Here is a 25,281-nt window from a genome sequence, read left to right as displayed (position 1 = left end):
GACCAAAACACTACCTCTGATTGTCTCCCCAACGCTGAAGGGCTGGGAAGGGGTCTCCAGGTGAAACCGAACACGGAAGTTGGATTTATGAAGCATTGAATCATTTCATGCTTGTTAGTATCCCAGGACATCCTGGCATGATTCTGCCTGGATATATTTCATGTTTTATTGTCTGGTTCATCGAATGCTCGGCATATTCACTGAACCTGCCGAACCAAAATCCAAATCATATTGCTCGGCAACTCAACCTCGCCTATAACGTTGCTCGGTTGCTGATATTATTCTGCCGTTGATGTTGAAATCAGTGGACATCTTGATAATGACATGCACCACAGTGGCAAGTTATAGTCAGAGACCAAAGTAGCCTTGACTCCTTGATAAATCTGTTGCGAGGAGTAATATGAACTTGCTGTAGATCTCAGCTGGGGTCGGCTGGTTGCGGATATGCCGATGCTGAGTAAGGTATGCTGTCATCGAATCTCCTGTCGGCCAAAGATCAACTCGCCGACTATCCGCCACAACTCGTTCACTTCACAATCGATATTCTCACTGGGTCACTGAAGCAATCCTAGTATCCATGCCTGTCGTCAAGAATCCACCGAAAAGGCTCAACAAGAAACCTGTAGCGTATGTCCTGAAATTCCCCGAATGCAGGTGCAGTGTTTGACCTGATCCGTTCGGCACAGCTGTAATCGCTGTCACTCTCTCAAAGTCAAATGTTCAGGTGAACAGCCTTGCTCAAGATGTCGGCAAGCTGGGTGTGGGGAATCCTGTCAGTATGCCGTCCGCGATAGAAAGCTCAAAGTTCAGGAAAGGTACCTTACCTTTTTCCCCTCCCTTCTTCACTTTCCCCACTTCAATCACGTCTGATCCTCGACCATTCTGGCCAGTTACATTGATGAGATCCTCTCCGAGAATTCTCAGTTGAAAGAGCAACTACGCGCTCTCAGCACACCTCATAGCTCTCCTTCCAGCTCTGTACAACTCCCTGTGCCGTCGTCTGATACATACCCTTCAGTCCAGAACCCACTCATCGGAGATCGCGCTTGGTTCTATCCATACGACTCATCCGCCCCTCCCATATATATGGGAGAAGCAGCGTGCACAGCATTCTCGACGCGATTGCGTCAATTTCTTACAGGAGACCCAAAAACAGCTCACGTCGCGCGAACTCAGTATACGCCTGAGTCTTCCCTGCTCGAAGGCGCAAGTCAGTGGCCTGGACTTGCCCAGGCTCGTCTTCTGGTCCGCATCGCTTTCAATCAATTGAGTCGTGTCTACCATCTAGTCCTCCGTAAATCGACCCTCGAGCAGCTGGAGTCTGTCTACCAGATCCCCTCACTGCGAGATGATCCCGCCTTAACATGCAAGTTCTTCGGGCTCTTTGCGCTGGGTGAAGTATATTCCTCCCGGTCAAGTGCATCGCCCACCAGCAAGGTCCCAGGAACAAAATACTACGTTCGAGCAATGAGTCTTATACCCACCATGCCGGAGCGGCCAGGGATGATATATGTGGAGAGTCTATTGTTGTTGGTAGGGGTCTCCTACATTGCTTGTGCGAAGGAAAAGCTAACTGGCTACTAGTCTCTATACTCCTACTTCCTCAACCGAAGGCATTCTGGGTATATGTTGATAGGCAGCGCGATGCGTTTAGGTCTAGTTCTTGGACTCAACCATAATATCCCCCTACAACAGTGTGCAAATGCTATAGAACGTGAACACCGAGTACGACTTTGGTGGGCAATCTATGTGTTTGATCGAATGTTTACATCGAAAATTGGGTTTCCATTGCAGATCCGCGACGAAGACATCCATGTCGACTTGCCAGCAGAAGTTGCTGATCCCACTGCCCAGGAGCAGTTCTCAGATACCGCATACCTAGTGGCTAGCATTCGACTGTCTCGCATTATAGGACAGACGATAGACAAGGTTTATGGCAGGAAGCACCACATAGAGCCATTCCTGCAGCGAGAGCAGCAGTTGCTACTTGCTTTACAAGATTGGCTGAAGTCGCTCCCAGAACATGTACGGTTACGTCAGGAGGACAGCGCACCTCCCAAGCACATTGTCTCCCTACATTTACAATTCAATCAGGTAAGCATCTGCCTTTCTTTGAAATGAACTACACTTTCTCATCACAAGCATCAGTGTGTCATCCTAGCCACCCGCCCGATTCTACTTCACGCTCTTTTCCAAAGCGGCCATCGAGAACCCTCTGAAGACCTTCCACAGCCCGTGATTACAATCAGTGAAGCATGCATTCACGCTGCGCGGCACTCACACTCTTTGATCATTGAAGAATGGGTTAATGGCTCCTTGCCAATGTATGGCTACTTCTATGCCCAGTATTTGTTCTCCTCATGCATCGCGTTGGTGATCTCAGGGCTCCTCCCCTCTATTGGAAACCCTGCGGATCTGGAGGCCTTGGAAACGGCAACCGAGATCTTGCACCGAATGAACAGCCAAGGCAATCTCGCCGCTTCAGAGTTCCATGAAAACCTTAAGCGCGTTAAGCAAGCTTTGCCCGCCAACTCGGATAATGCACGCGCGGGACAAGAGCCCCGTAGCCATACACCAAGGCTATCTATTCCATCGGTCCAAGGAATAGTCGCAGACCCGGAACTAGAGAGTCATAATGACGGAGTGTTGCCCCCCGCAAACTATACTACGGAAATGGCATTCCTGGAGCCAACAATGCAAGACTTCCTTGGCACGTCGGATTACGATATGAATCTTGTCAACCCAAATGATCTGCAAATAGACGGCACAGAAGACTTCGACATGTGGCCTGGAATTCTGTGGGCTTCCTGAGAAAATGTCTACCTAATTCTCGGACGCTTTGCTTTATCAAGAAGCGCTACTACCGCGTATGCTAAAGAATCGTCATCATCCGCTGATGGCTTATTCCTTTTGACCCAGCCTGAGATAAAATACAGGGACAAATAAGCGAGAAGAAAGAGGATTCAAGACAACCATCTGTTGTAACAGTTTCGACGACCAGTGCCCATCAGGCAGTGCTGCGCCCGTTTCAAGGTAAAGTCCTAGTGCACAGACAAGATCAGCTCTCGCAGTACCTATTCTGATCAGCAAGTGTTGAGTGTGTCTGAGTCTAGGCGTAAGTCAGCCCTAATCGATGACATATTAGACGCAAAGACGTTATCTTCAACCCCGCATCTGATACAAGCTGGGCACAGATCGACAATAAGCAAATATGGAGAGGGTAGGGGTTTCTCCCCCACAATCTTCATTGCTTTGTACAGTCCTGTCCATCTCAGAAACTCATTCATTTCTTCATCTATCTATCTATATTTCATCATGGCACTGCGTTTGCCTCCAAAATACGTTTTCGCCTCGGTCCTTGTCGCCCTCGGTGGTTTCTCCAACGGCTATGACACGGGCTCGATTGGCGCGCTGCTTTCCATGGCACAGTTCAGCCAATCGATAGGTCCACTGTCCCCGTTCCTGTTAGGATTCACGGTCGCGCTCATGATGCTGGCGGGTATCCTTCCATCTCTCATAGCCGGTCATATGGCGGACCGATCGGGTCGACTGCGAATAATCTTGCTTGGTGCGGCGTTGTTTGCGGTCGGGTCACTTCTTCAGGGCATGGCACCACGGCTGGCGCTCTTCATGGCAGGCCGAGCACTAGCTGGGGCCGGTCAAGGCATCTTTCTCGGACCCATGAGCGTCTACATATGTGAGATTGCCCCCTTTCGATTCCGCGGCGCTCTCGCGGGACTACCGCAGTTTTTTGCCGTAACGGGCACCTGTGCTGGCTACTTCACCTGCTACGCTACCGTTGCTATTCCTTCTAGTATAGCCTGGCGATTACCACTGCTTGCTCAATGCTTTTTTGCCTCTTGCCTGATTATCAGCTGCCTTACTCTACCCGAGTCCCCCCGCTGGCTGATCCTCCACGGGAGACGAACTGAGGCTCGACGCTCCTTGCAGCGTCTACAGTTTCCTTTGGACGAAGTCGAAAGCAGCTTCACTGCTACCGAGCACTTCTCCAATCTGTCGCCCTGGCAGAGTTTCGTGCTGCTGTTCTCTCGAGCGTATCGACCACGCACTGTGTTGGGACTATTTGTCTTAGGAATGGTACAGCTTTCGGGAATAGACGGGGTTCTGTATGTGAGTACTCGGTCTCTTCAATGGAGACAGATCTTTGCGCTTCCCTTGCAGCCACGTAAGTGACTAACAAGAACCCAGTACGCGCCCACCCTGTTCGCCCAGGCCGGCCTATCTTCCTCGACCGCGTCATTTCTAGCCTCAGGGGTATCTGCGATCCTCATGCTGGCCGTCTCTATTCCTGCCTTCCTGCTGGCAGATCGCTGGGGTCGTCGTACATCGGCCATAACGGGAGGGCTTGTTCTCGCGACGTGCATGCTTCTCATCGGAGGCCTGTATGCTGCTGGGGTGGTACATCAGACCGGTGCGGCGCGGTGGGTGGTCATCACAGCAGTTTATGTGTTCGGACTAGCATATTCAGTCAGCTGGGCAATCATGAGCAAGATCTACGCCAGCGAGATCCAACCAGCACATGTGCGCGCGTCGGCCAATTGCGTGGCACAAGCGTTGGCTTTTGTAAGACTTTCCCCCTTCCTTTTCTGTCTTTCTTTAGGGGATCTGTAACTCATGAGACGCATGCGTATTAGTTCACGAATTGGTTGGTCGCTATTATCACTCCAATTATTTTGGATAAATCGCCCTTCGGCGTGTATTTGCTATTCGGTGGCTTGGCGCTAGGCACCGTCGCCTTCCTGGCGGCTTATATGCCCGAAACCCGCGGCCGCTCTCTGGAGGAAATCCAGGTCGCGTTCCAACAGCCAAGCCTGCAACTGAGGGACCTGAAGCGATATGTGCGGGAGCTTGTCACCTTGCGGGCTCGCAGCAACAACTAGGCATTGTGGACGCTCTGGGTAGAAACAAGTGTTGTTAGACACGCATGAGAAAAAAATGGTCGTGGAGCCTTCAGGGTCCATTGAGTGGGCCTCGTCCTAAAATGTCACGGCAAAGCATACGTTTGGCCAGAAATGTCAGAGTGAGCCGGAGCTCGAAACGATGGATAATTTTTTTTTCATTACTCTTTAGATTAACTTTGAAACCTCTCGGTTAATGTCAGAGTGGGGGGTCCTGTTTCTGCTGCATCCCGGGTGAATGTCGGAGAAAATGATGCGACTATCGGGCGCAGAAGATGCGTTGCTAGCTCGTCCATGCTACAGCTGAGCTCAGGATGACGATGACCTTCACAAAGGCTAAGGGATATGAAGCGTAAATCGTGAATTCAATGCAATTTGGTGTATTCAAGCCAAGCTCCGCGGAATCATTTCAGTCTTGCAATTTTCAGGCTGCTCTCATTTCTTGCTTGTCTTGAGCGAAGGCGTCCATCCCGGGAAAGAGGTGTGGGGATGGCATGATTCAACTTAAATGATGACAGTCAGTAGTTCGAAGAATTTATCCACAAATTAACAAGAACTCTCCGGTGGCACCCCACAGTCCAGCCATCCGTGAAGCTTGGACTGATTGGGTTCTGGGTCCAGGGTCCTTCCGTCATGGCGAAGCACCACATTACTCCATTACCGTTGCGATGATCTCAATAAAGGGAGGGAGTAGCCTCGATACCACACATCAGAAATCCGTTCCTGCATGGGAGTACCCATAAACAGGTACGACGGCCAGATTATCACCACCCGAGATCGACGAGTGCAGAGGGGAAGATAAAGAGAAATTGGTACTCCGTAAGTTGTAAGGGAAGCCTGGAGGAAGAAGATGCAGGTGCGGAGAAGAAGAAAACCCCCGCAGCAAACAAACCACCAGCGGGTCTAACCCAACGGGGCACTGCCCCTGTGGAGGATCGTTAGGCCGCTTTCCTCGTTAGTCTCTTGCTCTTCTTCCACCACCATCACTCCATCTTCTCGCTAGACTCAGTTGGCCACCGTTGATTGCCTGTATGCCTGTCTCTAGTACCTTTCGTTTTAATATGCGAGTCCCACTTCCCCTCTCTTCGACCTCGCGCCATATGATGTCAATGCGGCTGGTTCACAAACGAGAGTCGCGGCCCGGCTAAGATCCCAACGATTTTGGCCAGTATTCAGCCTACACAAGAGGGGTTGCCGAAGGCAAGCAAAGGGGGGGGGGGATAAAATGCGTCACTTGCCCCCCCTGTTTTGCGGGGAGGAATTCTACTCTGGACCACACTGGGTACGGCAGTACTGTACCAATTGCTCTGGGTCGATACAGCTTTTGCGGCAAGCTCTATCTAACCCAACATGAGGTTCTTACCAGTCTGTGGTGCTGCCTTGCTGGCGGTGCACGCAGCTGGCGCAGCGGTCAAGCATCGCTTCAATGGCTTTACTCTCACCGAGCATCCTGACGCAGCGAAGAGGGATTTGTCTCAGAAATATGTACGTTGCTCAGTCAGAGACGAGACAATTGACATTGACTGACTGAGGGGAACAAAAGGTCACATGGGACGACAAGTCACTTTTCATCAATGGGGAGAGAATCATGATCTTCAGCGGAGAAGTTCATCCATACCGGTCGGTCATTCCACAGCTTATCTTCTGTATCGTTTCTAACGTGTCGAAAACAGAATCCCAGTTCCCACCCTGTACATCGATATCTTCCAGAAGATCAAGGCTCTCGGCTTCAACACGGTTTCCTTCTATGTCGACTGGGCTCTTCTGGAAGGCAAGCCGGGCGAATACAGGGCGGACGGCGTTTTCGCGCTCGAACCCTTCTTTGAAGCCGCTGCTGAGGCTGGAATCTACCTTCTCGCCCGTCCGGGACCGTACATTAATGCCGAGGTTTCTGGAGGAGGTTTCCCCGGTTGGCTGCAGAGAGTCGATGGAATCCTTCGTTCGAGTGACAAGCCATACCTGGAAGCTACTGACAAGTATGATTTGTGTTCTGTTCCCCTTACACAGCAGCATTTCTGACAGTTATTAGCTACATCGCGCACGTCGCCGCAACCATTGCCAAGTACCAGATCACTAACGGCGGTCCTATCATCCTCTACCAGCCTGAGAACGAGTACTCTGGCTCTTCGGGCAATGTCACGTTCCCTGATCCCGTTTACATGCAATACGTCCTTGACCAGGCTCGTAATGCGGGCATCGTGGTGCCTTTCATCAGCAACGATGCCTCTGCCAGTGGGCACAATGCCCCGGGAACCGGCGAGGGCTCGGTGAATATCTATGGTCATGACAGCTACCCGTAAGTCAAGGCCCTCTTCTGTGCTAAGCTATTACTAACTTGCTTAGGCTTGGGTTTGATTGTGTATGTACTTGCGCTGCGGTGTTTAATTCTATGCTAATATCGCTTAGGCAAACCCTTCCACTTGGCCTGCTGGCAACTTGCCTACCAACTTCCGCACCCTTCATCTCGAACAGAGTCCTACCACTCCGTACTCGATTGTTGAGGTATGTTGTGTACTGCCATGTTGTGTTCTAGATCTAACCAGTAGTAGTTCCAAGCTGGCGCGTTTGACCCATGGGGCGGTCCTGGATTTGCCAAATGTGCTGCTCTAGTTAATCACGAGTTCGAACGAGTTTTCTACAAGAACGACTTTAGCTTCGGCGTTGCTATCCTCAACCTGTACATGGTGAGCTTTCTACACACTTCTCTCGGGTTCGCATGCCAACTAATGATCAAAGACTTTTGGAGGAACCAACTGGGGCAACCTGGGTTATGCAAATGGCTACACTTCCTACGACTATGGCTCGCCGTTGACCGAATCTCGCAATCTTACCAGGGAGAAGTACAGTGAGCTGAAGCTCCTTGGTAACTTTGCCAAGGCCTCGCCAGGTTACCTCCTTGCCACTCCAGGAAACTTGACCACTTCGGGCTATGCCGATACTTCCGACATTACCGTCACTCCTTTGCTCGGTAGCAACAACACTGGCTCTTTCTTTGTTGTCAGACACTCGGACTACACCAGCCAGGCCTCCACCTCATACAAGCTGAAGGTTCCAACCAGTGCTGGTAGTCTGACAATCCCTCAGCTGGGAGGCAGCCTGAGCCTCAATGGGCGCGATTCTAAGATCCACGTTGTCGACTATGATGTCTCTGGAACAAACATCTTGTACTCAACTGCTGAGGTTTTCACCTGGAAGAAGTTCTCTGACGGAAAGGTCCTCGTTCTGTACGGAGGAGCTGATGAGCACCATGAGCTCGCGATCACTACCAAGTCGAACGTGACTATTGTCGAAGGCAAGGCATCTGCCATCTCATCCAAGCAGACTGGAAAGTCTCTTGTGATTGGCTGGGATGTCTCGTCTACTCGTCAGATAATCAAGGTTGGAGACTTGCAGATCCATCTCCTAGGTAAGACTTTATATCTCATGATTAGGTCAATAGATCTGACTAGGAATAGATCGGAACTCTGCGTACAGCTACTGGGCACCGCAAGTCGGTAAAGATAGTACATCAACGGAGTTCAGCACCCAGGCTGCAGTTGCATCATCCATTATTGTTAAGGCAGGCTACCTCGTGCGGACTGCCTATGTCAAGGGCAACGGCCTTTACCTCACTGCCGATTTCAACGCCACCACCCCCATCGAAGTCTTTGGTGCTCCGGCCACCACTCGCAACCTCTACATCAATGGAGAGAAGACCAGTCACACAGTCGCAAAGAATGGTGCTTGGACGACGGAAGTCAAATACAGCGCCCCCAAGATCTCGCTTCCGAGCTTGAAGGGCCTGAGCTGGAAGTACCTGGACACGCTTCCTGAGATCCAATCCTCGTACGACGACTCTCTCTGGACAGCCGCCGATCTTGCTGAGACCAAGAACACGTTCCGCCCCTTGACCACTCCGACTTCGCTATACTCGTCCGACTATGGCTTCCACACTGGCTACTTGATCTACCGTGGTCGTTTCGTCGCTACCGGAGATGAGACCACCTTTACTGTCGATACTCAGGGTGGTACTGCATTTGGAAGCTCCATCTGGCTCAACGATACCTTCCTTGGCTCTTTCACCGGTCTCTTTATCTACGCTGACTACAATCAAACCGTCACTCTTCCGAAGTTGAAGTCCGGCAAGGAATACGTCTTCACGGTGGTCGTCGATAACCTTGGTCTGGACGAGGACTGGACCGTCGGTGCAGAACTCATGAAGGCGCCCCGTGGTATCCTCAACTATGACCTTGCCGGCCACGACGCCAGCGACATCTCCTGGAAGTTGACGGGCAACCTCGGCGGCGAAGACTACCAGGATAAGACTCGCGGCCCTCTCAACGAGGGTGGTCTCTACGCCGAACGCCAGGGATACCACCAGCCTCAACCTCCCAGCCAGAAATGGAAGTCCGCCAGTCCTCTTGACGGTCTTTCCAAGCCCGGTATCGGATTCTATAGTGCTGAGTTCGAGCTCGACCTGCCGACTGGATGGGACGTGCCGCTGTTCTTCAACTTCGCCAACAGCACTACTCCCGACGCGTATCGTGCGCAGCTGTATGTGAACGGATACCAGTACGGTAAGTATGTGAGCAACATCGGACCCCAGACAAGCTTCCCGGTTCCCCAGGGTATTTTGAACTACCAAGGAACGAACTGGATCGCACTGAGTGTGTGGGCCCAGAATGAGGGTGGTGCCAAGGTGGAGGGCCTGGAGTTGAGCTACGAGACTCCGGTCCTGACGGCGCTGAAGGGAGTCAAGTCGGTGGATCAGCCCAAGTACAAGGCTCGGAAGGGAGCGTACTAGTTGGAGGTGAGGGAATTCAGGATTTATTTACTCACGTATATAGTTGAATTGAGATGACAAATGCGCTTGAATGGCAGTGACGCGATTTGCCAGTGTTTTGTGATGTTAGAAAATGATCAAATAACTTCAAATGAGATCATGAGATCAAGTTGAGGTCCATGACCAAATCGTGATATCGAGAAACGGATGCTAAAAATGGTGGGTTTCCCAAAAAAGGAAATAGTGTTGCATCATCCGTGAATCGAACACGGGCCTCATCGATGGCAACGATGAATTCTACCACTAGACCAATGATGCTACTTGATGATATTGATCCATGTTTTTTATCTTATAAATCAATTATTTATCTTGGCCAACATCTGCCACCACCTCTACTTCTCTAGAGATTGCGCAATAACTATTCGACCCATTGCTGAGCAAAACATCAGCCAGTATAGTCCTACTAGCTAGCTTGAACTTTGCTGAGAATGGCTGGCAGTTTATGTGAATTGCCGAGGCCTTGAACTAACAGTGTTGAGCTTTCAATCCATTCGATGCGATATATTCCTTCGGCTACCAGCAGATGCTCACCTACTCAACAGCCGGAGCACAACCTAGCAAGGACCAGAGGGGGACATGCCCCAGCAAAGATCAGGCTCATATGCGCATTTCCGTACCGAAACAGAACTACACAGGCCATCAAGACCCGAGATCGATTAATATTATACCTGCAAAAGCCCTATCGAATTTCAGTATCATAAAGTACGCAAAAGTCAACATGAGACGGTCAACACAGAGAAATAACATCGAGCTCCAGCCTCAAGTTCGACTCCGTTCCAAAGAAGGATACAGCAAGTACCCAGACAACGAAGTCCTGTTTCGCCGGTAAGTGGTGAAATCTCCAAAGTATGCAAATCCACGGCACTCCCCAAATACACGGGTACAATAGATTCAGAGATATGGCGCATCCTCCATGGTCTCCTTCCTTCACCGCACGATTCACCAGAAAACTGGATCTCTCCTGCAGTGCAGGAAGGAGAAGCTAGCCGCATCAAATTGCATCGTTGAACTTCCAGTCATTCTCATGTTGGCGCCGGAATTCGAGGACTTCCTGTCTGATCCGCTCCAGATGGTACGCCTCGGGCTGGTACGTCCCACCGCGCCGAAGCTCTTGCTGGCGAAGGTGGTTGCTCACCATACTACCCACGGCGAGGTGACTCCGAAACGGTTGGCCCCAGAGGTGGGAAGACGGATGGGCTTGGGAAGCCGGTCGAGGTCGCTGTTCTACTACAAGAGGGCTGATTAGTCGAAATCTACCCAACCGGGGTAAGGCCCAGAGGGACGGACGGGGAGGAGTGGAAGCCATCACCTGTAGGGGAGGGACTCTGGGGCGGGCCGCTCATGAACGGACCACCCCGTGGAGTGGCCGCGGGCGACCCGGGAGATTCTGGAGGATCCCGGGCACGGGCATGGCGACGGCCTGTGAATATTCCAAAAAGCCCACCACCCCGAGAGCGACGGGGGTTCTGGGGAGCCTCAGGGAAGCTCGCAGGAGGGGGAACATGACCACGATCCGGAAAGGCGGGGCCGATGTATTCGACGCTTCCAGAAGGGAGGTTCTCCGAGCGCTCCATGATCCGCGCGAACTCGTCAGCCCTGGGATCAGCAGCCGGACCCTTACACCCGCAGGTCCTCCAAACTCTACCACAGAAGTAGCAGAAGTCGACGCCACAAAGGCACCTAAAGGGGGGCACGTTCTGGTTCAGTATCGGAGCCGCGGGAAAAACGAGGGGGAGCTTAGAGAGGTTCTGACTAACGCCACATGTTGGCATCCGGAATGACGCTCCACGAGTCGCCTACAGTGAGGACATGTTTGCCATCCGTATTTCCTCGCGGCGCTCATCTGTCGGTTGTAGTCGGTGTTTTGTGAGCAAAATCCCGTGTGAAACGGTTCCTTGCAGACAGCACACGTCTGGTGGCCACAGTTGGGACAATTTGCCGTGTTGTTGGCGATCCACGTTGAGGGGATGAAGGCAGAACACCGTCCACGCGAGCAGTATACTTTGTTCGGAGTCTCGAACTCAACCTTTTTCTTCTCGTATTGCCGGAGGGTCTCAGGTGTGAGGTGCTTGCCCACAGTGGCTATGTCATAGGGCCGTCCGCAGCATCTTGGAGGAAACCGGCCCCCTTCTGTTAGTGAGGACTTGAAGCAGCGTTCTAGACAAGATGAGCAGTAGTTATGCGAACAGTGCGAGCGTGCCACTTTGGCCCGGCTTATGTCTTCCGTGCAGCCAGTACATCGACGAGCTGGTGTCATTGGGTATCTTTTCAGTCTCTGGCGGACTGAGTTGGCATGTGTTGGGGCTTGGAACTGGAAGTCAGCTTGTCTGCTGCTGATGGCTGTGTTGTTTTCGATGTCGTTATGGACGAGTAGGATGAGAAGGAGAAAAAGAAAGGAAAAGAGAGAGCGGAAGAAGAAGAAGAAGACCAGGAGGAGGACGACGAGGAGGAGGAGGAAGAAGAAGGAGAAGAAGAAGAGCAAGAAGGAAAAGGAGGATCTGCAAGTGGGGGTTGGGGTAAGGCTATTCATTCACAGTTCTTGATAGATCTCTTTCTTCGCATGTTGCATTTGGATTCTTTGTCGATGTGAGACTGTGTCAGCAATGTGGGTGGGGGATGAACACTGAACACTGCATGACGGGGCCTGTTTGCACCGATCCTGAGACGGCAGTCATGATGAACACATCCGCGCAGGCATTCACTTCCCACACATCACTACACCGGAACTTCACTTCCTCCTATCCCACTCAGCCACCTGTTCGCTCTCGGGTTAAAATTTGGTTGTGTTCTATCGAACTCCCGCAACGCTCAGTTTCACGGAGAAACATTCCGGTGTCAATCTTCCCAACCATCGGTCTGCCCAGCCACGGATGTGAAGCTGAGTATTTTCGTTCAGAGAAGACCATCGATTCCATCTACATAGTCAGCTTCCTCTTGGTTCTCTCTTGCTTCTACAGACCCTTCTAGTGATGTCGTCTCAGCCCATGGAGAAGTCCTCGTCATCTGACGGGACCGGCGTCTTTACTCCGGCATCCTCCACAGCAGCTACTACTCCGACGGATCTGAAGAAGGTGAAGACACTACTTGGGAAATGCACTGTCCAGGGCTTAAACAAAGGCTACGTGTGTGCCTGTAAGATGGGCACCGCTGAGTCCTTTGTATCTGCTATTGATCAAGTGGCCTCATGCACTGAATGCCATCACTCACTCAGCAAGCACCTGGAATACACTGAAAGTAAGTTACCCAGCAAACTGTCCACAGATTTGTCTGTTGAATGTCTTTCATAGTTCCAGCCAAGAAACAAGCCGCCATGCTTGCACTATCACCACAGCCGGACATACACAAAGGACCTGAGATCTGTCCACGAATTGACACGTTGCTTGGGATAGCACAAGAGCTCGACACAAAACATGTCGTCTATGTACAAGGCTCACCCGTGTCCGGCAAGACAACCCTTGCTCTTTTGCTGAGGGACTTCCTTCGCCAGACACGCAAGGTCATCTTCGTGAAAGGTTGGAAAAGGAATTGTAGCTCATTGAATTACCTGATCCAGGCAGCCTATGCGCAGGGCCTGAGTCAGGACGAGGTGCACGGCGATCTTCAGAGTGATCACAACAGCGGACTGGTGTTCATCTTGGATGACGCACACGAGACCTGCGGTGATTTTGACTTCTGGTCCGAGATTGTCGATGCCCGATTCGGCAAGCAGCATGGCCCTCGTTTCTGTTTGTTCTTTGCGCACGAGTCTTTGAGGACTGGGTCCCTCGAGGCGCGCTTCAGCAGACCTCAACCTGTCTTCAAACCATCGCGCACAGTCACCCTCCTGCCCTACTGGCCGAGCTCCATGTATTCCGTCTTCTACACCCAATCCGAGCTACAGGATGTGGTCAAGAGGCACAGTGCTACGACCGGCTGCCCTGACCTGTCCCACTATGGTCGGGAGTGTTTGATGGCACTGACAGACGGACATCCTGGAATGGTCGATGCCCTGCTGGCATATATATGCCAGGTGAGTCAAAGCCCCAGTTGAACCTGCCGTTAGTTCTCGCCGCTTTCTAACTTAAAACCTCAACAGTACGCAGGAAGAGACTTCCAACAATACATCAACAATGATATGTTGTCGCCCCCAACCGATGAATTCCGCGAGTTCCTGAGCAGCAACGACGCCCTCGAATTTATCCGATACCAGCCCGCCGGGAAGAGTCTGCCATCGAAGTACATGACCAACGGGATTCTAACCCAACCCATGATCGACATCCTGCTCCGGGTACTCCGCCAGGGCAACATCCGCTTCAACCACAAGGACCCAGACTTGAAGCTCTGCGTCAAATACGGCTTCCTGTACACCTTCCTCGACTTCGCCAACAAGGTCTTCTGCGTCCTCCCCTCCAACCTCCATGCCCGGTGAGCCAGCCAGCCCATCCCCACTCCCTCAGCCTACCACTACTAACCTCAACCCAAACAGCTTCCTCGAATACGAACACAGCGGCATCTCCGAACCCAGCTTCCAAGGCGTGGGCGGCGGCCCGGAGATCCGGGAATTCTGCATCCGCGTTCTGCAGTCCCTGCCCCCGGAGTCTTTGCAGAACACCTTCGCCAGCCGGCGGGGTCCCGCGGGTCGCGTCCGGGCCCGGGCCGATCTGTTCCAGGACGAGTTCTACCAGAGCTGCTGGAGCCACAACATCTTCGGTGGGGCGGTCACGCGCGACTGGGCGCGCACCGCGAGCCCGCGCACGGCGGTCGAGGTGCCCGCGGTGGGCTGGCGCATCGAGCTGCTGCACGGGTACGCGGCGGGCTTCGATCTGCGCGCGATCGCCCGCGAGTGTGCGGATTTGGTGGCGCGGGGTAAGGTGCGGCATTGGGTGGTGCTGTTTTGTGCCGGGGAACAGGTGAGATTGCAAGGTATGTGCATTCCTACGGGAGCTTAGTGGTTGTGGGGAAGGGGAAGTGGGCTAATCTTCTGAGCAGGGAGCTGTGAGAATCTGCTGCATGTTGTGTTCAAGGATGATTTCGCCAAGTTCACGGTCAAGGCGTCGGGGAGTCTGTTGGAGTCCAGTCTGGGGCAGCTTTGATGGGGTTGAGGATTACTTGGGTCTTGCTGCTTCTGCTTGAAGGTCGCCGGGGCTAGTATGCGATGACAAGGTCACTGCAGGTTCTACAGGTTTCGTGGGTGCAGTTGGAATGGCTGACACGGGGAAGTGTAAGAATAGAGTGAAGAACATCTAAGGCAGAATTGATCTTCAGGAATTTGAACTGATGACTACTTTTACGTCCAAGACTCATCGCAGTAGAGTTAAATGTAGCCTAAAGCTACTCGAAAATTAGATCATGTTATCCTGTCAACTACGGAGTGGACTAGGTCGGGCATCTCGATCAGCGAATAAAATGAGAAAGAGCATAACTACGTGCAATCTACGCGAAACCATCATGTCTCTGATTTCAGCTCCAGTCCCAGGGGACTGTCTCTTACTTCCTCTGCTTAGGTGCTATCCTACGCAGAGGAGCCGTGCCATGAGGAGCCGTGCCATGAGGGGTCGCCACATGCACAGGAGTCTCCACCGGCACAGGAGTCGCCCCAGGTACAGGAGCCCTCGCAGTCACCCCATGCACTGCCGCGAGATGTCTAGATAGGCTTTCGTCGGTGGAGCACACATCGGGGCAGTGAGGGCACGAAAAATCATTATCGTGCTTCGTGCGGTAATGCCGCCGCAAACTCGCAATTTCCACGTAACGCCGGCGACAAGGCACCCCGTCTTCTATAAGAGTGCAATGGAAGCGGTTTCCTATTACAGTGAAGCTCATTGGGATTCTTGTTTGACCACGCGGAAGATCAGGCCTGTTCCTACGGGGTTTCTTCGCTGATCGCGCCTTTTTCGATGCAGCGCGGTGGGGCTCGGGGCCGCGGGGGAGTTGGTGTTGCGGCTGCTGGTGCAGCTGAGGCTGCTGTACTTGAAGCCGCTGCTACGCCTGCTGGGGATACTGCTGTTGCTGCTGATGTTGTAGAGGCTGATGTAATTGAAGCTGCTGTTGCATCCGAATTGAATGCTGCGCCGGCTGCTGATGCTGTCGCAGCATCTGAGGATAATATTGTACCTGCTGCTGCTGCTGCTGCTGCTGTATTTGTGGATGATGATGTATTTGAGCCTGCTGTTGCATCCGAACTGGATGTTGCGCCGGCTGCTGATGTTGTCGCGGCATCAGAGAATGATGTTGCATCTGCAGCTGCTGATACTGAGCTTGATGTAGCTGACGCTGGATCTGTGACTGATGCTGAGGTTGCATCTGCTGCAGGTTCTGGTACTGGCGTAGGTGCTGAGGCTGCTGCTGGTGATTCTGTTGTGCCTGAGAATACCGCTGAGGATGTAGCTGTTTTTGCTGCTGGAGTTGAGCTTGATACAGTTGACGCTGTGTCTGTAGCTGATGATGAGATTGCATCTGCTGCTGGTAAAACTGCTGATGATTCTGCTGTGTCTGAGAATACTGCTGAAGATGCATCTGTACCTGCTGCTGCTGGTTTTGAGGTTGCATCTGCCGCTGGCGCAGGTGTAGGCGCTGAGGTTGCTGCTGGTGCTGAGAAGGCTGACACCGCAGAGGATATACCTGTTGTTGCTGCTGGTTCTGCCCCTGGTGCTGAGGAGTCCGAAGCTGCTGAGAATGCACCTGTACCTGCTGCTGGCTCTGTTTCTGGTGCTGAGAAGGCCGACCCTGCAGAGAATGTATCTGTATCTTCTGCTGCTGCTGCTGCTGCTGCTGCTGCTGCTGCTGCTGCTGCTGCGGAGGCTGAAGCTGCTGAGGAGACACCTGCATCTGCTGCTCGGGCTGCTGATCTTGAGGAGGCTGAGGTTGCAGAGAATGCACCGTCGCCTGTAGCTGCTGTTGCTGCTGCTGGGGCTGGGGCGTAAAGTGCCGCTGCTGTGCCTGCTGCTGCACCTGAGGATGATTCCGCGCCGCCTGCTGCTCCAGCTGCTCCCGACGAAGCCGCTGAAGCTCCTGTATATTCTTCTGCCGTAGCTCGTCAAGGCGCCAGATCTTGAGGCGACGCTCTGACTCCTCAAAGTCCGGGTCAAGATCCCACCCGGTGCCGCAGCGGAGACATTCCATCGGCATGAGCAGACTACCCTGCTCCCTCAATCCGGTAAGCACCTCCTCGAGACACTCGTGGTGATAGAGAGCCCGACATGCGGGCCTTGAACAGCGGTAAATCTGCCTGCTAGGGTCCGTTGGCGGAAGGTAGGCAGAACACAGCTCGCAATTGCGGAAGTATCCGATACCAATATCTGCCCAGTTCCCGGGGCAGACCTCATCAAACAGCGACGACTTCTCAGCAGTAAATTCTGGCTCGGAGAGGAGCATTGCGAGCGGGCTTCCGCTCTCGCGCATACCTGGCTCAGTGGGTGCGTTGGCCATGGTGGATCAGCTTTAGGTGAGATGGATGGTTAGTGGGGGATGCGGATGGAAGTTTTGTGGTGCTGGAGGTTAGTACTACTTGAGCGATTACTCTCGTATGTGCTTGAGCAGGACTAAGGTTGTTTTGACAGGTGTGGTGGGTGGAAGGAGGAGGGAGGAAAGTGGGAGGGTGGACGGTAAGGAAGACTTCCTTTCAGCTGGAGCTTGATGCTTTGGGCCAGATTGAGGGAAGTGGGCCGACGACCGCCGCTTTGGGCGGACCTTTCACCACCTCCAAGTCCTCCGATTCCTGCTGGACTACATAGGAGAGGGCCCTTGATCTGTTCCAATCAGAATCCCGGCTGACTGGGACAGGAAATTGCGCATGGACGCTGTGCCATTCTTCGCTACGGACATCTTAACGACGATCTCCTGGATTGGGATGAATCATCCTCTTTCCAGACCCATTGTCTTCTCAAGTCCCAGGTTCCACCTCCGCCTGCTAACGTCTTGTCTGCTGACTGGCTGAGCGGTATTAGGAGCAGTTGAGGTTGACGCCGTGTGAGCTAATGGCTATCTCTCGGTTGCGCATCGGATATCATTTCGGGGACAAGTTTCCAATGGCAATCCATGCGTTGATGAATCGACCGAGGCGACCTCGTTCTGTTTGCGACACCCTACTATGGGCTGTATAAGCTATACTCGAGGTCTGTCCTAAGGGGCAGGGTGGCATGGGCTACAGCATAGGCTGGAGCATAGGCCGTTGCGTCATTGGCGTTGCGGCGGTAGCAAACGCAGCTGGATTGGACCCAGTGAAGTGCTGGCTGCTCTTCATGCTATGCGCGTGCTCTCCAGCCCAGTGCTAAGAGTCACTGGAAGCTTGTGCTGTCTTTGTTGATAGCAGAGAAGCTTTCTAGAAAGTGTTTTGGTATAACTGCAGATTGGCAGTGGTTGCCCGTCGTATGAACAAGCTCCGCAGGATTCACGATTGGACGGGCGTAGCAAAGGATGAATGAGAATAGTGCGGTGAAAGAATCTTTCATTCCATCAGGCCATTATCACAGCTGGAATAGCTATAATACTATGGACAGTGAGCAATACTCCATACCAAGGATGTAAGAGAACCAATTACCTAGCTGGGTAATGAGCTACTGGTCAGGGGGTATAGTACTAACTGTACTGTACATCACGTTACGGTATCGGAGATATACTCAAACCCTGCTGTAGAATAAATTAGACAGGATCCTAGTGTGCTGTGAGTTTTACCTCGATAGCTGGAGCTGATTGATATGACTGAAGTACTGAAGTAGTTCTTTAGTATAGTTACACTATAGTTACACTACGTAGTTATGGGTAAGCGAGACTGACTCCACCCAGCGGGGAAGACCCGGCGGGTCGTCAGTTTTAGCTCCACTCCATTGATTGATCCATCGCATCTTCATCCATCCCAGCCACCCATTTATTGACTCGTACCTAGTTACTGCCTGACTGACCTTCGTCATCTCCGCTTCTACTTTTCCTCTTCTTCCTTCGTATCTCAGATTCAGACCTCAACCCAGGCATTCACTTCTCCCTTTGTTGCACGGTCGAATCACAAGACTATGACCTCTCCACGTCTATAATCACGACTATCGCATACTCACTCACTCCACTATTTACTCCGTCCGCACTGCCAACCACCACCACCACCATCACCGTCTAAACAACAACAACAACAACAACAACAACAACAACAACCACCACCACCCCTAAAAATGCCACCCACCCATCTCTCCCCCCGAATACCCCCCGAAACCATCCAACAAAATCACGCGCGCAACGCCCGCGAATTCACCACCCTCCCCTCGACCTACAGCTACACCCCCAACCTACCGGCCGGCACAATCGTGGGCATCGTCCTAGGCAGCGTCCTCGGCTTCCTCCTCCTCCTGTACCTGATCTATCTGGCCCTGACCTCCGGCCGCAAATTCTCCCCCTCCACCACCAACGGAGATGGGACGATCCTCTCCGGCAGCACGACGTCCTCGCCCTCGTCGCACTCCGAGATCATCGTGGAAGAAAACCTCAGCTCGACGCGGTCGCCGCGCTCGCATCGGTCGCGACGGAGCCGACGGCCCGGGGGCGGGGGTCGCACTCGCCGACGCGAGGAAATCATCGAGGAAGGGTACCTGCCCCCGCACGGACGGCTCCACCCGCCGCATTCCAAACATCATCAGCGGAATCGCCAGCACCCGCCGGAGATGGTGGAGGCGAGTGTGGTGTCCAGTGAGCGGTCGGATGTGGTGACGGTGATGGAGGAGCATTCGAGTGTGGAGGGCCCGAGGAAGCCGCGGAGGCCCGGGAAGGGGGGGTATCGGGCGGTGGATCTGGATGCGGTGGAGGGGTTGTCGGTTGATGGGAGTTTGAGGTCGTAGGATTTTGGGGAAATGAAGGATAGGATGGGATGGGACGGTGTTTTTTCTTTTGATACCCTTCAGTTTTTTTTTCTTGTGTTTTTACTGTGATTTGTGAGTTGTGTTTGGGTTCGTTGCAATGGATGGAAAGCATGAGTTATGAGATACAATGCTGCATTTGCATGGAGAGTTTTACTGAGATTTAGGTCTAATGATAATGATGACGGTTGATGATGCCCGGTGTGTTTGTTTGAATATCAAATATCAATAAGGCGCATATCAATAGAGTATAGTATGGTATAGCATTCCCATCTCAGCCCTGAGCATAGACGACAACAACAACAAACAAAGCGAAACACAACACCAATAGCCTAGAAACCCAAGAAGCAACCCAATACTCAAAACCAGTCATTCACGCAGAAACGCAACGCCCAACACCCCCACCCTATATCACCGAAGTTGGTATGAAGGCATCGATCCCTCATCCACCCATCAATCAATCAACCCACCCATTCCCACATAACCCGAACACAGTATAAAAGCATCCATCATCACCCACAAGTTCCTCCGCCTAGAACAAAATATCCAAACAACAACAACAAGCCAACGCCGCCATGATGCCCGCACACATACCCCCACCAGACGAGCCCCCGCCCCGATCCCCTCCGGCATAGTACCCCTGCTGCGGCGGCGGTTGCTGTTGCGGATAGTACATCGGCTGCTGCTGCGGGGGCGGCGAGCCCGGATAGCCCTGGGGAGGGGGGTAGTAGCCACCAGCGCCGCCTTGCGGGGGGCCGTAGCCTTGCTGCGGGGGGTAGCCGCCGCCGCCGCCTTGATTATAATAGTCCTGGGAGGCGCCGCCTTGGGGTGGGTAGCCTTGTTGCTGCTGTTGGTAGTGGTAGGGTCCTGCGTCGTGGACGGGGGAGGGGTAGGAGGGGGGTGGGTTGTCCTTTTTTTCTGGGGGTTAGTGGATGGGGTTTAGGATAAGGATGGGGGACTGGGGAACGTACCGGTTTGTTGTAGGACATCTTTGTGATTTCTTCAGAGACGAAGACAAAGAAAGGGTGTGGTTTCTATCGGATAGAAGAGTAGGTGGTAGCAGTCACGGGGGAAGAAATGCGAAGAGCAAGGCTGTGGGCTGTGGATTGTGGATTGTGAAGGAGAGTGTGAGAGCGAGAGCGAGAAGGAAGAGGAGAATTCGAAATCCCATGGGCACTCACTCACTCACTCCCTTGGCGGGAGCCCGGATTAGGCAACCGATTTGGCGGATCTCCACGTAATTCCTCGGCGTGCTTTCTTGGGTCTTGGGAAGGATGGCGATGGCGCAGCAGTAGTCGTGGAGAATTGTGGCGGTGTTATTTATAGTTAATTTAGGGGGGGGATCCATTGACAGCTCATTCTATTGTGGTTGTGGTTCCCTACGTCGCATCTTCAGCTGTTTCTGTCGGAACATCCATGCATTATGACTGGCATACTGCTGATCTTGACGGGTCTGCAGGTCTCCCGAGAGTGACGCGGCGGATGGGTTCATGACACCCGGACACCCCTTCTTATCTTATCGCAAATCTGGGGCATGCCATCCACTCAAACATCCCTAACCTCTTGAGACAAACCCATCTGACGCTACACTTACGCAGGAGCATACGAACGTTGGCACGCCCAGTCACTATCTCTTCCCTACAGCATCCATTCACCAAAACCACTTCACGCTGCAATTAGATTCGCTAAACGCTATCGTTTTCGCCAGGTTCGTCCACGGATTCAGCAGAAAAAAGGTATGACAAGAAAAAAGGAAATAGATGAAATTGATTACACAAGAAGGAAATGGACCAGCCCCAAAGCCGGTCCCAACATACAAACGCACGGTTTTCAAAGGGGGTCACCAATACCCGTGTATATTGGCTTCTTCTCATCAGAGGAGCAGGTCGAAATGGAGGGGAGGATAATAGGAGGATGTTAGGAGGCAACAAAGAGATAACAGGAAAGTTATAGGGGTAGATGCAAAGAAAAGAACCAAAGTCACACGAATATATAGTCAGCTTTTGGGTTCTAACCATGCGCAGTCGCTGGTGCGGTCAAAATGCAAGTGCAAGTGCATGCAATGCAATGGTCTATGCGTCGGAGCGGCCCATTTAGGCCTGGTCCTCGACGGTGGCCTTCTCGAGCTCTTCCGTCACGTCGGCGACAGCGTCCTTCTCCTGCTTGAGCTCAGCATCCGCAGAGACCTTACCGTTGACACCGCTGTTCTTGATGGCCACCTTCTTGGCGCCGTCGGTCGCCCGGTCGTCGTTGGCAGCGGCGGTCTCCTCGGCCTCCAGGCGGGCAATCTCCTCCTGGGCCTTCTTGATGTTCTACGCATACAGTTAGTCGTGACCACGGCAAGCAAACACAGAAAAAACTCACCTCCTCGGTCTTCGAGGCCTGGTTCTTCTTCCACTCGGTGATCTTGGCCGCGAGCTTCTCAATCACGGCAGGAACATCCGCCTGGTTCATGGGAGGGTCGATCTTGACCTTGGCGAAGTCCTCAATGACACCCACGTTCAGGTTGAACTTGGTCTCGGCCGGGGCAGCGGCGGCGGGGCTACCGTTGGCGCCCTTCTTGCCCTTCTTACCCTTCTTGCCACCAGTGCCGACGAAGTAGTCCTCACCGTCATCCTTCTTCAGGACCTTCATGCCCTTCAGGCCGGAGTCATCGACCGTGCGGCCGATCTCGGCGCGGAAGTTGGAGCCCTCGTCCTTCTTGTCGTCCAGACCCAGCGCGGCGAAGTCGTAGGCGGGGTTGAAGTGGCGGATCAGACCCTGGCCGATCAGGATCTCATCGGTGTAGGCGGGGCGGGAGGCCTCCTCCAGCTTCTTGTCGGCGACCTTCTTGCGCTTCTCGCGCTCGAAGGCCTCGCGCTGGGCCTTCTGCTTCTCGCGGCGGACGCGCCAGGCCTCATCCTCGTACTCCTTGTAGGCCTTGCGGGCCTTGTAGTAGTTGTCCTTGATCTCGCGGATGGCGGTCCACTTCTTCTGCTGCTCGGCGTGCAGCTTGGTGCGCTCGTCGCGCAGGGCGTTCAGGTTCTTGAAGGCGCTGTCCTGCTCGGCCTTGATGGCGTCGAGCTCCTTCTGGATCTCGTTGTACTTGTCGCTGAGGGCCTTGGCCTCGGGGTTGTCGAGGCTCTTCTTGAGGGCGGCGATCTGGTTCTTCAGGTCGGTGATGGCCTTCTGGGCCTCCTCGAGGCCGGCGAAGTTCTTGCGCTGCTTGCGCAGGTTGGAGACGTCGGAGAGGATCTTGCGCTCGTCGACCAGGCGCAGCGTGCCGGAGTCGACCTGCTTCTCGAGGCGGGCGATTTCCTTGTCCAGCTCCTCGACGTTCTTAAACGACATGCGACCGCGCGAGTTGTTCTGTTCCGAGATGCGGGCCTTGAGCGTGGCGTCCAGGGCGTTGATCTTCTCCTGGGTGCTGGAGCGGCCGGCCTTGAAGCCCGACTGCTTCTGGCGGATCGAGGACAGCTCGGCGCGGAGTTCCTGCTGTCTCTTCGCGGTTGGCGAGTCCTGGTTGTTGGGCTTGGCGGTCTCGATCTTGGCCTTGATTTCATTCTTGAGTTGGGGGTTAGCTCAATTGCCAGCAGGTCATGACCGGGGCCATGCAATTGGGTGTATAGCGGTCAAGTAAGAACCGTAGCACAGAAGGAAAGCCATAGAACCCGGAGGAAGGAAAAAAGAGGCCACGGTGCGGAAACACAGAATCCCCGTAAACAAAACAATGCGAGAGGCATGGTGAACGCCAATTCAAGTCATAGACAAGGGAAGAACATACCAGCTTCTCCTGAACAGCGGCGTGCTCCTTCTCTGCCTGGGCCAAATCGGCCTTGAAAGTCTCCTCATTGGGCTTGGTGGGCTTCACCTTCTGCTCCGTGGCAGGAGCGGACTTGGCGTCGGCGGACATGATTGAGATGAGGTGAGGGAGAAGAGCAATTGACAGGCAAGAATTGATTTTAAATATAATCAATCAGTCAATTGGGAGAAAATCGACCCAAAGGAGAGGCGGAGTGGGGGTTGAGAGGGAAGGAGAGGAAGGGGGGGTGGGAGGAAGAAAGAGAGAAAGGGAAAGGAAAGGGAGTGTCAGTACGGTAGTTAGTTCCAGTCAGTCAGTCAGTCAACAACTGGAACTTCGTGCTCTTTTTCTCGGCCTGGCCCTCTTTCTTTTGGCCGGTGACTTTGGTCTTGTCTGGGCGGGCGGCGGGCGGCGCTTAAGTTCCCCCCGTTTGGCGCCTTTAGCGCTGGGCCGCCGATTTTTCGAGAAACCGGCCTTCATTTTACTCTCTCGCATCCGCCTTTGACCTGCCACTTTTTTGCCCGCCAGCGTTCTTTCACCTTCACCTTTACTTGCATATCGCCGTTGCGGTGTCTATTTAATCTCTCTCTCTCTCTGACCTCAATTACCCTGCAACCTACACGCGCGACGTGTTTCCCCAACCCTTCAACATGGATGAGGACTACTCGACCGGGTCCGTGGACGCCGACCGCGAGATGACCAGACTCTGGCGCACATGGCGAACAGTCTTTGAGATGCTTTTGGATCGGGTACGCAGCTCTGCACCCTGGAGCTCAGGAGATCTCCCGCAATCTCTCATACTAATATGCATCTTGCGGGAAACAGGGCTACGAAGTCACCGAAGACGAAGTGCAAATCCCGCTCGCGGACTTCAAACGAAAATATTCCGACCCTCTAGGCTATCCCGAGTACGCCAGCCTCCCTCCCTCCAATCCCCTTCCTTCCAAAAACTAACCCCCCAAATCACCAGCCGCAACAAGATGAAAATCAGCGCCCGCCCCACGGAAGCCATGCAAACCAAATACACGCCGCTGCCCAGCAAATCCAACCCGACCCCGCAACCCGACTGCGGCACGATCTACGTGGAATTCTGCCCGGACTCGACGGGAGTGGGCACGAAGCAGGTCCGCGCCTTCAACCACTTCGTGGACGAGAACAACTTCCACACCGGGGTGTTCATCACGCAGACGCCCATCTCCCCCTCGGCCGTGCGCCTGCTGAGCGGCGTCCCCGGCCGCATCTGCGAGCACTTCCAGGAGCAGGATCTGCTGGTCAACATCACCCGGCACGAGCTGGTGCCCAAGCATGTGCTGCTCAGCCCGGACGAAAAGGCCCGGCTACTGGAGCGGTACCGCCTCAAGGAGTCCCAGCTGCCCCGCATGCAGCATTCCGACCCCGTCGCGCGGTACCTGGGTCTGCGGAAGGGGCAGGTCGTCAAGATTATTCGGAAGAGTGAGACGGCCGGCCGCTATGCGAGTTATCGGTGGGTACTCTAGTGCGGTATTTTTTTTATCTGTATAAGATGGGAGCGGAGGGGAGATGGGGTGTGGTGGGATTTTCAACGGAGATATCCCGGCCAGTTATCATGATGCTTCATGGTACTGGGTCCAAGGGCAGAGCGGGAGGCAAAGAAAACAAGAAAAATATTGTCTAATTACAGGCATCGGGCAGCATGGCGTAAGGGCGAAAAAGTTATTCTCTAACCAACTCGATGTGTTTTCTTACTCATGGCTCTATGATTTGGTGATTATGTTCTGGCTGTTGGGTGGCTTCACCTGAATACTACTCTACATATTGATTTCATCACCTTTGCACTACCCTACATATTGATTCAGAAGCTTTGCACACACACAAGAAATAAGACTTCAAGTGAGTTTTGCAATCAATGCATAGAATGCTAACCAAAATTACTATACTATATGGTATATCTCATAAAATCAT

At 53.2% G+C, this 25,281-nt stretch overlaps 10 protein-coding genes and 1 non-coding gene across 11 annotated transcripts; 6 read left to right on the top strand and 5 right to left on the bottom strand.

Moving 5' to 3' along the window:
• Positions 1–577: 577 nt before the first annotated feature.
• On the top strand, positions 578–2,811 carry BO72DRAFT_387578 (Zn(II)2Cys6 transcription factor; the record flags this gene model as incomplete). The annotated part of the gene is made up of 5 exons (XM_040941682.1): positions 578–627; positions 687–815; positions 891–1,533; positions 1,585–2,094; positions 2,149–2,811. The coding sequence occupies 5 exons, from the start codon at positions 578–580 to the stop codon at positions 2,809–2,811; spliced, it is 1,995 nt and encodes a 664-aa protein (XP_040797244.1).
• Positions 2,812–3,315: 504 nt separating this feature from the next.
• BO72DRAFT_471773 (general substrate transporter) lies at positions 3,316–4,901 on the top strand (the record flags this gene model as incomplete). The annotated part of the gene is made up of 3 exons (XM_040947105.1): positions 3,316–4,131; positions 4,210–4,584; positions 4,656–4,901. 3 exons carry the CDS (start codon positions 3,316–3,318, stop codon positions 4,899–4,901), a joined length of 1,437 nt encoding a protein of 478 aa, XP_040797243.1.
• Positions 4,902–5,803: 902 nt separating this feature from the next.
• On the top strand, positions 5,804–9,702 carry BO72DRAFT_437846 (glycoside hydrolase family 35 protein; the record flags this gene model as incomplete). Its single annotated transcript, XM_040943364.1, has 9 exons — positions 5,804–6,404; positions 6,463–6,539; positions 6,593–6,895; positions 6,949–7,215; positions 7,263–7,278; positions 7,326–7,421; positions 7,469–7,603; positions 7,656–8,325; positions 8,369–9,702. The coding sequence occupies exons 1-9, from the start codon at positions 6,270–6,272 to the stop codon at positions 9,700–9,702; spliced, it is 3,033 nt and encodes a 1,010-aa protein (XP_040797242.1). The 5' UTR covers positions 5,804–6,269.
• Positions 9,703–9,928: 226 nt separating this feature from the next.
• On the bottom strand, positions 9,929–9,999 carry BO72DRAFT_t248. Its single transcript has one exon. It is a non-coding gene; the product is annotated as a tRNA-Gly (tRNA).
• A 1,361-nt stretch (positions 10,000–11,360) lies between these two features.
• BO72DRAFT_345425 (BRcat and Rcat domain-containing protein) lies at positions 11,361–11,986 on the bottom strand (the record flags this gene model as incomplete). The annotated part of the gene is made up of 2 exons (XM_040940657.1): positions 11,361–11,421; positions 11,499–11,986. Coding segments are annotated over 2 exons (549 nt in total), but the record flags the coding sequence as incomplete, so codon positions are not given.
• A 724-nt stretch (positions 11,987–12,710) lies between these two features.
• BO72DRAFT_519044 (uncharacterized protein) lies at positions 12,711–15,100 on the top strand (the record flags this gene model as incomplete). Its single annotated transcript, XM_040949677.1, has 6 exons — positions 12,711–12,975; positions 13,029–13,750; positions 13,817–14,145; positions 14,207–14,586; positions 14,631–14,643; positions 15,067–15,100. The coding sequence occupies 6 exons, from the start codon at positions 12,711–12,713 to the stop codon at positions 15,098–15,100; spliced, it is 1,743 nt and encodes a 580-aa protein (XP_040797240.1).
• Positions 15,101–15,702: 602 nt separating this feature from the next.
• On the bottom strand, positions 15,703–17,148 carry BO72DRAFT_500192 (uncharacterized protein; the record flags this gene model as incomplete). Its single annotated transcript, XM_040948886.1, has 1 exon — positions 15,703–17,148. One exon carries the CDS (start codon positions 17,146–17,148, stop codon positions 15,703–15,705), a length of 1,446 nt encoding a protein of 481 aa, XP_040797239.1.
• A 1,424-nt stretch (positions 17,149–18,572) lies between these two features.
• On the top strand, positions 18,573–19,816 carry BO72DRAFT_451912 (uncharacterized protein). The gene has a single exon (XM_040945607.1). The coding sequence runs from the start codon at positions 18,882–18,884 to the stop codon at positions 19,539–19,541; it is 660 nt and encodes a 219-aa protein (XP_040797238.1). The 5' UTR covers positions 18,573–18,881; the 3' UTR covers positions 19,542–19,816.
• A 38-nt stretch (positions 19,817–19,854) lies between these two features.
• Positions 19,855–20,638, bottom strand: BO72DRAFT_451911 (uncharacterized protein). Its single transcript, XM_040945606.1, has 2 exons — positions 20,531–20,638; positions 19,855–20,469 (listed from the first exon to the last, which is right to left on the bottom strand). Exons 1-2 carry the CDS (start codon positions 20,546–20,548, stop codon positions 20,092–20,094), a joined length of 396 nt encoding a protein of 131 aa, XP_040797237.1. The 5' UTR covers positions 20,549–20,638; the 3' UTR covers positions 19,855–20,091.
• Positions 20,639–21,213: 575 nt separating this feature from the next.
• bfr1 (putative nuclear segregation protein (Bfr1)) lies at positions 21,214–23,682 on the bottom strand. The gene is made up of 3 exons (XM_040945605.1): positions 23,323–23,682; positions 21,924–23,102; positions 21,214–21,871 (listed from the first exon to the last, which is right to left on the bottom strand). The coding sequence occupies exons 1-3, from the start codon at positions 23,449–23,451 to the stop codon at positions 21,653–21,655; spliced, it is 1,527 nt and encodes a 508-aa protein (XP_040797236.1). The 5' UTR covers positions 23,452–23,682; the 3' UTR covers positions 21,214–21,652.
• A 153-nt stretch (positions 23,683–23,835) lies between these two features.
• Positions 23,836–25,195, top strand: BO72DRAFT_531189 (DNA-directed RNA polymerase core subunit RPB5). The gene is made up of 3 exons (XM_040950342.1): positions 23,836–24,089; positions 24,166–24,248; positions 24,311–25,195. The coding sequence occupies exons 1-3, from the start codon at positions 23,991–23,993 to the stop codon at positions 24,834–24,836; spliced, it is 708 nt and encodes a 235-aa protein (XP_040797235.1). The 5' UTR covers positions 23,836–23,990; the 3' UTR covers positions 24,837–25,195.
• Positions 25,196–25,281: the final 86 nt, after the last annotated feature.

The sequence above is a fragment of the Aspergillus fijiensis genome (genome assembly GCF_003184825.1).
Source record: "Aspergillus fijiensis CBS 313.89 unplaced genomic scaffold BO72scaffold_62, whole genome shotgun sequence".
Classification (NCBI taxonomy): domain Eukaryota; kingdom Fungi; phylum Ascomycota; class Eurotiomycetes; order Eurotiales; family Aspergillaceae; genus Aspergillus; species Aspergillus fijiensis.
This window is presented reverse-complemented; position numbering and strand designations above follow the sequence as displayed.

Coding starts and splice junctions, on each gene's coding strand:
- bfr1 (XM_040945605.1), bottom strand. CDS start 23,451: ATGTCCGCCGACGCCAAGTCCGCTCCTGCCACGGAGCAGAAGGTGAAG. Junction 23,103..23,322: donor CCGCTGTTCAGGAGAAGCTG/GTATGTTCTTCC, acceptor CCCCAACTCAAG/AATGAAATCAAGGCCAAGAT. Junction 21,872..21,923: donor AGGCCTCGAAGACCGAGGAG/GTGAGTTTTTTC, acceptor CTGTATGCGTAG/AACATCAAGAAGGCCCAGGA.
- BO72DRAFT_531189 (XM_040950342.1), top strand. CDS start 23,991: ATGGATGAGGACTACTCGACCGGGTCCGTGGACGCCGACCGCGAGATG. Junction 24,090..24,165: donor TTGAGATGCTTTTGGATCGG/GTACGCAGCTCT, acceptor TGCGGGAAACAG/GGCTACGAAGTCACCGAAGA. Junction 24,249..24,310: donor GACCCTCTAGGCTATCCCGA/GTACGCCAGCCT, acceptor CCAAATCACCAG/CCGCAACAAGATGAAAATCA.
- BO72DRAFT_451912 (XM_040945607.1), top strand. CDS start 18,882: ATGCCACCCACCCATCTCTCCCCCCGAATACCCCCCGAAACCATCCAA.